The following is a 10,234-nucleotide window of genomic DNA, read 5'->3' on the forward strand; positions in this document are numbered from 1 at the left end:
ATAGAAGCATTAATGATAATTAAAAATTATTCTAAAATTAAAAAATCTCCATGCACATTTTTGGTACATTGAAATGAGGTTAAAGATATTACAGGGAGGGGGTTGGGGGCCTAGGTGCAAAAGTCAAAGCAATTAAGAAGTACAAATTGGCAGTTACAAAATAATCATGAGGGTCTAAAGCATAGCATAGGGAATAGAGTCAATACTATTGTGATAACTTTGTATGATGTCAGATGGGTACTAGAGGTATAGGGGCATCACTTTGTAAGTTATATAATGTTTAACCACTATGCTGTACACCTGAAACAAATATAATATTGAGTGTCAATTATAAATGGAAAGTTTAAAAAACACATTACAGATAGTAATTCCAAGTTCGCCAAGAAGCAAGGTTAATTACTTACTTGATTGGATTTAATTTGTCCAGTCATTGGGGTCGTGATCCTGATTGTGGGTGGAGACGGCGCCCCGAGGACTATAAAAAGCCAGAGCATCTGAGCTCAAACTCACTGCAGAGAGACTTGAAGGCCTGGAGCAGAGGAGGTGAGAGTGCAGACCTTCAGCACCTTCACGGAAAGGCCCTGCGTCCAGGTAACTCATCTCCCCATTTGCGCTATTTCTGCTGTCTCATTCCTGCTGGGCTACGACCCATCTTTCCAATGCCTTTACCTTTGCATTTCAGGAGAGAAAGAATCCATCTTATCCTGTGCCAGGGAACTTCATTCACTTTTCAGTCTAACACCACTATTTACACTTTTGCATAATAACTTTAGGTCATTTTTATACACAGGTGTATTTTACTGTGTTTTCAACTACTGTTAATGGTTTTTAAATTGTTCCTTTTTATTTTCTAACATTATTTCTTCAAGGATTTTCTGGGTTTTCTTTTAATATACTTACCACTTTCAATGGCTATATTGTAATGAACTGAATACTTTCATTATTACATAGTTGGATCATTTTGGATCATTTGGGTTCATAGATAACACTGCACAGGAACGTTTTTACAGTTGCACCATTTTTTTCTTCTGCAAAATTGTTTTCTTAGAGAACTTTCAAAGGTCGGTTAAGCAAGCACTTTTAGATTTCGAGCACCATTTTGAATTTTCCTTAAAAAAGCCGATTATTTTTGGAAATGGTGATAGGAGATTTAAGGAAGAGCGTTATCTCTGTTGCCACTCAGCCTGATCCCATCAAGAAATGGGAGGCTTCGGGGGTGACATCCTGTCTATACTTCCCATCCACAGAGACTAGCTGAGGCTGGAAGCATGGAAGGATAATAAGTATTTGTTAGATGGAGATGAATTCCAGGATATTCTAGTAATCCAGTTTTCTGTCCTTGAAATTGATTCTATGATGGGCATACTATTCATTTTGCAGTGTTTTTGGCTAGTTTAACTCACATATGGTAACTTTGAAATTTTGAGGGCTCCTTAGAGTCACTTCTCTGTGATAAGGAGAGTAGGGTTAGCTAGTTATTTATTTATTTATTTATTTATTTATTTATTTATTATCCTCACCCAAGGACATTTTTTTTTTTTTTTTTTTTATCCTCACCTGAGGACATTTTTCTATTTTTTGTTCAGGCAGAGTGCGAGGGGGAGAGAGGAAGAGAGAGAGAAACATCGACGAGAAAGGGACACATCGAGTGGCTGCCACCCGCACGACCAACCAGGGCCGGGGACAAACTGCAACCGAGGTACATGCCCTTAGCAGGAACCGAACCCGGGTCTCTCGGGACCGCAGGCCGACGCTCTAACCGCTGAGCCAAACCGGCCAGGGCCCCAAGGACATTTTTTGATATTCTGTTCAGATAGAGTGGGAGCGAAGGGGGGGAGGGGAGAGAGAGAGAAAGAGAGAGAGAGAGACATCGACGTGAAAGAGACACATCGAGTGGTCGCCACCCACACAACCCAACCAGGGCTGGGGACAAACTGTAACTGAGGTACGTGCCCTTAGCGGGAACCAAACCCAGGTCTCTCCAGACCGCAGGTCGACGCTCTAACCGCTGAACCAAACTGGCCAAGGCAGATTAGCTTTATTTTTATGATTGTATCTTAATGTGAAAATAATTTATCTTGAACTGTAAGTGACCTCCAAAGGCATACTGACTAGAGGCAGAGACTGCACCCTATATCCACCCCATTAAAGTCCCACTTGGACTCCGCTCCTGAAGACAAGACTTCACCTAGAAGTCTCCGGACAAGGTAAACTGCCCTACCTGAGAAGACAGTGTCCGCTGCCCTATTTCTCTATTGTCAGCACCTAGATTTGGGATAGTTTTATAGTTTTTCTCACAGATTGTGCTTTTACTAAGATTCTCTGGTGACTTAGTGTCACTTTGCTGTATAAACTATAGAAAGGTTCATATTTTTTGTATTAGACTTAGGTGCATCCTGGTTGTTGCACAGCAGATACTGTATTGAGGCTGCTGACGGCTCCCAGAAGCGAATAAAGGGCCATTTCAGCTCAGCTTACTGCTGAGCAGAGACCTGGAGAAACCATGTGGACAAGTCTGCACCAGGAGGCACTCTGTCCGGTCTGTCTCGGACCTTGCTCCCTTCCCAGTAGTCTCTCCTGTGTGCATACCTTCTGCTATGACTGCACGCAGAGCTGGGTGCTGCAAAGGCCGGCTCTGAGATTGATCTGCCCCTTGCGTCGAGAAGTAACCACGAAGCCGCCTTTGGAGGAACAGCGACTTAGATTCCTCTCTTGTCTCATCGAACAGCACGGCTTCCTCCTGGAGCAAAGTCTGCACATGAGAGGTGAATTCCTGATGTTCCGGGAGGACGTGACCCTGGATGCAGCCGCCGCAAACTCCCGCCTAGTGCGCTCTGACGACCGGAGGGAAGTCCACTGTGCAAAGTTCTGCCACCAGCCGAGGGAAGATCCCAGAGATTTGCCTCCACGGCCTGTGTCCTGGGCACCCCGTGCTTCTCCGGTTGCCATTACTGGGAGGTGGACGTGGGAGAGAGGATGGAGTGGGCTCTGGGAGTCTGCAGGGAATCCGTTGACAGAGGGAGGAAGAGCGGGTTTTCCTCCGAGGTTTTGTGATGTTAGAAATGATGCCCTCATCTACATGCATCCTAATTTCTTTCTGGAATCTTCGCGTCCATCTTTCTGTCCTGAGTTGCCTGGAGAAGAGGACAGTGGTGCCCACTGAGCATCTGCTTGTGAGAAATTCACAGTGTTCGCTCTGCCACAGAATTCTTGGACCAAACCTGTTAAGTACCTATTCTAACCTGCCTCGATTGGGAGAACTGACCAACACTACGACTAGGTGGGGAAGGGGAACTCGAAAAGCCATGGAGACACAAGGGAAGAAAGATAAGCACTGTGTTGAGCTCCAGCCGAGGTGAGCAGAGCTGGAGCAAGTCATTCCTGCACACCAGCGTCAGGGAGTGTGAGGGGGACAGAGGAGAACTCACAGTGACCCCAAAAGTCTCTGTTTGGGAGGGAGATTAATCCCCTCCCACCCTCACAGTTCTGGAATGTAGTTCATATAAGTAGCTATATTTGACCAGAAAGGCCCAGGTGATGTAAGTGGGCCTCAGTTCCAGCTTCTAATAATAGGCACATTAGGAAACCTTTGAAAACTGCCACAGGCGCTGTGCAGGTGTGGCTCAGTGGTTGAATATGGACCCATGCACCAAGTGGTCACCCATTCCGATTTTCGGTCAGGGCACATGCTCAGGTTGTGGGCCCAAAACTCCCACATCCAGAACCACACCCTGAACCAATCAAATTAGAATCTTAGAGATGGGTTACAAACAGCAGTACCTTTCCAAGTTTTCTAGGTGATTTCCATGTGCAGCTAGGATTAAGGATCACCGCACTAGAATTTTGATTTCAAAACGTTGCTGTGCATTAGAATCCCTGGATGAATTCACTAGGTCTGGAGTGGGGCCCAAGAATTTGCATTTGTAATACGTTCTCAAGTGATGCCCGTGGGTACCACACTTTGAAGCCAGTAAACTAAAAGACACAGTGTATTTTAATTTTAATTATTGTATTAAATCAATTAATATAATTTCATGAAATTAATTAAAAATTTTGTTTTGTATTTTAATTTGATTTGAATGTCTGCATTAAAACAAACAACCCCTGGAACAGTTGAAGAGAAGGGAGGGAAGAATGAGGGAGGATGAGTGGTCTTAGCTGGGATGAGTTCAGTGTGATAACAAAACACAAGGTGTGGGCATTCTTGTCTACTACACTGATTACAAGATTTCCATCATCAATTCTGATGCCCTGATCATACCCAAAAGTGTATTAGAATGATTGCTCACTATAATGACCCAAGTTCATGTTCTTAATATTTGGTTCTAGAATTTTCTATAACTGAAAAGCCAGCATTGTTCCTTAGGAAGCAACTGGGAAAAAAGTGAAAATGCTTCTTAATGGTTACTGTCTTTGAACAACTCCTAAGTTTTGTCTTCGAGTTTGGTGAATGCTGATGACCCCCAGGATAGTCACCTTCATGCCCTGTGTCCTCAGTGCCCTGCTTCTGCTCTGGCCCTTGCTGGGAGGCAAAAGTGAGAGAGGGGAATGCCCTCTGGGCCTCTGACCACAGAACCCTTAGAGGACTATTTCCTGTCTACAGGCCAGAATTTCTGCCAGCATCCCCCTCCACCGTGTGGGAATTTTCCTAGATACTGAGCTGAGGAAAATGATGTTTGTGTGTGTTTGAAATTTTGGTGTTTTTTTTTTTTTAAGTATTTTTATGGATTTTAAAGAGAGAGGAAGAATAAGGGAGAGACAGAGAAACAAATTAGCTGACCCCTGCACACTCCCTACTGGGGATTGAGATTGCTACCCCGGCATGTGCCATGACCCAGAATTGAACCAGCCAGCTTTTAGTACACGGGACGACACTCAGCCAACAGAACCACACCAGCCAGGGTGAAAATGATTGTTGTTTAAATGTCAGTGATGGTTCCTTCAACTACATAGTTAGTTCAGCCAGAAGTCAGCACTGAAACCCCAATGAGCATCGCACCTCTCTCTCAAGAACATAATGCTATGAGTGCAGGGGGCTTTCCATTTTGAAGATGACATGGGGTATGTGTGATGTATCCTAGAGCCAAATCCTGAATATTAGATATTGAGGTTTGGTGAAAATCTCATAACCATTCTACCTGACCTTGACCCCAGATCACGACCCCCAGCCTGTAGCCATTGCTTTTGCCTTGGCCACCTCACTGCCCATCCAGAGAGACAGCTTCCTTTCCTTCCCAGGAAATTCAGAAAACTCAACTTGCTGAAAACTCAATTCTTCCTTTTTATGTACAGGAAATTAAGTCTCTTTGTCTCTACTTTCTTGAGAGGTAGAAACTCCCTCAGTCAGTTGTGGTTTCACACAGTGCCTCTCTATCCACCAATGTTCAAAGAGCTTACATTAATTTTTGTTTGTTTTCTTAATTTTTTTCTTAATCATAAACTGAGGTAGACTGCTTTGATCAAGGTGTTTTGTGTTGGTGAAAGGGTGCTTCCATGGAGAGCAAGTGGGAGTGGCTGTCAGTGAGATGAGGGGAGGAGTGGCCAGGGAGGGAATCAGTGATGAGCAGGGGGTGCTGTGTGGGGAGTGCACCCGGGCTGGAAGAAGCAGGTAGACAGGTTACGTGGTCATTTAGTGGCTTATGTTGATTAATTGGAAGTTCTTTCTTAGCTCCATGTGAAAAACCAAACAATAGACACTAAAAACAACAAAACTTGTTATTCTTTATTTTTCAAAAACAACAAAATAAAGGAGAAAACACGTACTAGAGGGATATGTTTAAAATGTGAAATAGACCATATTACACAATGCTCTGGTTAACTTAATATTCATGAATGAGACAAAAAATGTTTCAAGTAATTGAAACATTGATTGAACATTTACTGTGTACCAGGCACTGAAGTCACTGTGTACATGAATTATTTCATTTACTTCTCACAGAAGTCATATGGGTGTGTATTCTAATACCCTCATTTTAATAATCAGGAAACGGAAGCATAAGGCTTTAAGGCAAAATGTTAAATATGTTGCCTAATTATTAATCCCCCTTTCTCCATAAGGGGCATATGGCCAAAAATATAAAATAGACATTGGATTTAAGCAGTTGGGTTCAGAGACCACTAGTCTTAACTGACAGATGTGGGCACTGCAGGGGCATTTCCTTCCTCTCTCGCCCTTGGTCAGCATCTCTAACTGACATGGCACTCACTCTTTCTAAATCCTGACACAGAGCTCCAAGGGCCCACTCACATTTAATTATATGTAGCACTATGGATGCAAGCTTTTTGCTACTGGATGCTATGCTTCAGGATCAAGGAAAGGATGCTTGCTGCGATCACAAGTATTGAACATTATCCAAATAAAGTTAAATAAATAAATTATAAGTATCATTGTGCTGAATGCTGCTTGTACCAGCTTGAGATCAATGATTGTGTAGAGTTCTTCCCAAGTCTGATTTCTGTGACATGCTGTTGGTAGCTTCAGTTGGCCATAGTGGAGGTATTTAAATTGGCAAACTGGGTAAGTGTTACAATTAAGGCATTTTTTCTTCTCTTTTCCTTCTTATATTTTGTTTTCTGTTTTTGAGACCTGGATGTTAAACATAGCATCACAACAGAAATCTAGAAGGTAGTAACAAAGATAACTATTGAAAAGGGGACATAAAACCATAATTCCCTTTAACCACCTATGAGGTATCATCTCACACTTGTCAGAATGGCTGCCATCAACAAATCATTAAACAACAAGCGCTGGTGAGGGTGTGGAGAAAAGGGGACTCTAGTACACTGCTGGTGGGAATGCAGACTGGTGCAGCCACTATGGAAAACAATATGGGGTTACCTCAAAAAATTAAAAATTGAACTGCCATTTGACCTAGTGATCTCACTTCTAGGAATATACCCTAAGAAGCCTGAAACACTAATCAGAAAGTGTGTATATATATATATATACACACACACACACACACACACACACACACACACACCCCTATGTTCATAGCAGCACTATTTACAATCTATAAAATCTGGAAACAGCCCAAGTGTCAATCAATAGAGGAGTGGATGAAAAAGCTGTGGTATATATACACAATGGAACACTAGGCAGCTGTAAGAAAGAAGATTTCTTATCCTTTAAGATGACATAGAGGGACCTGGAGAATTCCTTCCTAAGAGAAACAAGCCAAGAAGAGAAAGATAAATATCACATGATCTCACTTATTTGTGGAATATAATGAACAAAACAAGCTGATGAACAAAATAGATCCAGAGACCTGGAAGTAGGGTACAAATTGACAAACCTCAGAAGAGGGGTTTGGGGCAGGAGGGAAGAGATAAACCACAGAACTTTGATACATGTATGTGTAACCATGGACATAGACAATAATGCTGGGGGTGGGGACAGGATTGGGAAGAGGGTGTCAATGGGGGGAAAAAGATAAACATCCTGTAACAAAAATAAATACATAAATTTAAGATGAAAAATAAAAATATAAAAAAATATATCTTTCTGCTTGTTAAAAAAAACAAATCATCATTACCTAGGGAGCATGTGATTTTATACATTGAAAACTCTAGAGACAAAAATACTCTCAAAATTAACAAGATTTAAAAAATCCAGAGCAGACTACAGATCCAGCCCTTGGAGACAGACCATGCCTCTTTTGGGATTGATTACATTGGCAAATAGTAAAACTTGGAACTGATAGGATCTATGATGACTTTCATCAGGTACAGGAGACTGATCAGTATGGAGGGAAGGAAAAGAGTCAGCAGTTAGGGTCAGTGGGAGCAGGAGATGGGAGGCAGAAATTCTGCTTACAGACAGTAATCCTGCTGGTTTCAAGTTCCAGGATCTGAAATGTCCAGGGTCCAGTGGCATCCAGGCTTTGTGGCCCTGCTTCTACCAAGAGACACTATGGTGTCTTCCTCTAAACTATAATCTTTGTCTAAGCCAGTTTATTTTGGGGTTTCTTTCATCTTGACTAAAACCAGATTATCTAATAAAATCATGTATTTATTCTTACAGGATCTATAAAGGAAAAACCTAGGGCTTCCTCCCTGCCCCCACACTCTCTTTTCAGAAACATTAATGCTTTGCAGGGGGGACTTTACCTTTCCTGGATCAGTAGGGATCTTGTTACACCCTCAGTGCAAACTGCTTGTTTCCCAAGTTTCCTGGCACCCTATGTCAACATGTTACAGAAAGAGAGTTACTGATTTGTGGTTATAAATGTAATCAATGAAGTTGAGGAACAACACTTCAGTGTTAAAAAAGGATAACCAGATATACCAATGGCAGAGGAAATTCATGTCATACACCTTTAGTCATCAATTTAGTCATTAATTAATAATATAAACAGACAGCCAAACGTCACCAGACATTTTTGAGGAAGATTAATATCTCGGAAAAGAAGAACCATGATAACCAGACAAAAAATGACCTTTGAAAGAATAGATGTAATTCAGAAAATACAAATAACAAAAAATTAGTACTCTCAGTTAAAATAACCTTTTAAATGTTAAGGTTCAACCATACATGCAAGATAGCACTTAATGAACCCAATGCACCTATCAGCCAAGCTCAATAATTATATAGATGTGGCCTCAAGAACCCTTATTCATTAAGGGTTCTTATATCTCTAAAATATAAGAACCCTTAATGAATAAATATAATACCATTATCAAACCTAAAAATATTTCTGCACACTATCAAGTATTCAATATTCACATTTCCTTGATTGTCTTATATATTGTTTTTTTCAGTTTCTTTGTTTGAATTGAGATCCAAATAAGGTCCAAACATTGTTCTTGGCTGATACAGCTCTAAACAACACCCCCCCAACCCTGCCCTCGCCTTCCCTTGAGATTCTTTTTTTGAAGAAACTGGTTTGAAGAAATCTCAATGTCAGGATTTTGCTATCATCAAAATACATCATTACATCATGTATATAGTCCAAATATACTAAATATAGTTATAAAGACTATTAATGAAAAGACTGCAGTATTCTGGGTGGATATCAGTTTGGTGCCTTTGGGGGAGCTGGGGTGGGAAGAAAAGCCCTTTACAGAGACTTCCTTTGGCCCTCATGCTGCAGTGGAATCTGAACGTGGAGTGTTTTAGCTTCTAGTCTCTACCGTAGAGGCAAGAGAAAAAGTGGTTTCAGGTGCTTTTGATTACCAATCCCTATATCTGCAGTAAGAAAGTCCATAGTGTACTTTGGGATTAATTTAAATACATCATATCTGTATGAATAAAGAATATAAAAGAAACTCAAAAAAATTGAAAGTTATGAAAGCTAAATCATGTTCATGAATGAGACAATTTAATATTTTAAATATTCAAGGTAATTGAATAAAAATCACAGCAAAATTGTTAATTTTAATTATTTATTTATTTTTAAAATCCTCACCTGAGGACATGCTTTTATTGATTTTAGAGGGAGAGAGGAAGGAAGAGGAGCGAGAGAGAACCATTTATCGTTGGCCTCCTACACGGGCCCTAAGCAGGGATCGAACATGAGGACTTTCAATGCACAGGACGATGCTCCAACCAAATGAACCATACTGGTGGGGGAGCACAATTGTTTTGAGTGTTGAACTCAACAAACTAATTCCCAAATATGCAGGGTGAGGCAAAAGTAGGTTTACAGTTGTTCATATGGAAAATAATATAATAATTAATAAGTAATAATAAAAGAATAAACTCTGTTTTGTGTACTCCCAGTTGTAAACCCACTTTTGCCCCACTCTGTATATAGATGGATAAAGGTTTGTGAAATTAAGTTAATTTAGAAAATGAGGAGCAGTATGGAGGCAAAAATATTACCTGATATTAAGAAATTATTTAAAGTACAGAAATTATAACATATATATGCATAGGTATACTTGATATTTGATCTTTGGAGAATAAATAAATTATTTAAAAAAAGTGTTGAGGAAATTGGATAGAATATAGAATAGGTACAATATAGAACAGGTAAAAAATTAAGTTGGATCAATAGATAGATTAAAAAATTAAATGTGAAAGGTAAAACAGTAGAGCTAATAAAAATTACAAGAAGGTTTCTTTGTGATCTGAGATATAGAAGGATTTTTAAATAAATCCATCAAAACATAAACTATAAAGGGAAAAATAATGTATCTCATTACATCAGAATTAGTTGTTACCTGGCGACTTCCAGCTGCCATGGAGTCTGAGAGATGTTCACTTAAGCTTTCTAGTGCCTAATAGAGGACA

The 10,234-nt window shown here is 40.4% G+C and overlaps 1 protein-coding gene across 1 annotated transcript; it reads left to right on the forward strand.

Annotated features, from left to right (window-relative positions):
• The first annotated feature begins 2,503 nt into the window (after positions 1-2,503).
• LOC118620740 (ret finger protein-like 4B) lies at positions 2,504-3,163 on the forward strand. Its single transcript, XM_036247752.1, has one exon. It carries the CDS (start codon positions 2,504-2,506, stop codon positions 3,161-3,163), a length of 660 nt encoding a protein of 219 aa, XP_036103645.1.
• Positions 3,164-10,234: the final 7,071 nt, after the last annotated feature.

Source organism: Molossus molossus, unplaced genomic scaffold (assembly GCF_014108415.1).
Source record: "Molossus molossus isolate mMolMol1 unplaced genomic scaffold, mMolMol1.p scaffold_m16_p_8, whole genome shotgun sequence".
Taxonomy (NCBI): domain Eukaryota; kingdom Metazoa; phylum Chordata; class Mammalia; order Chiroptera; family Molossidae; genus Molossus; species Molossus molossus.

Bases quoted from the DNA above. Each gene is read 5' to 3' on its own strand.
- LOC118620740 (XM_036247752.1), top strand. From the start codon at position 2,504: ATGTGGACAAGTCTGCACCAGGAGGCACTCTGTCCGGTCTGTCTCGGA.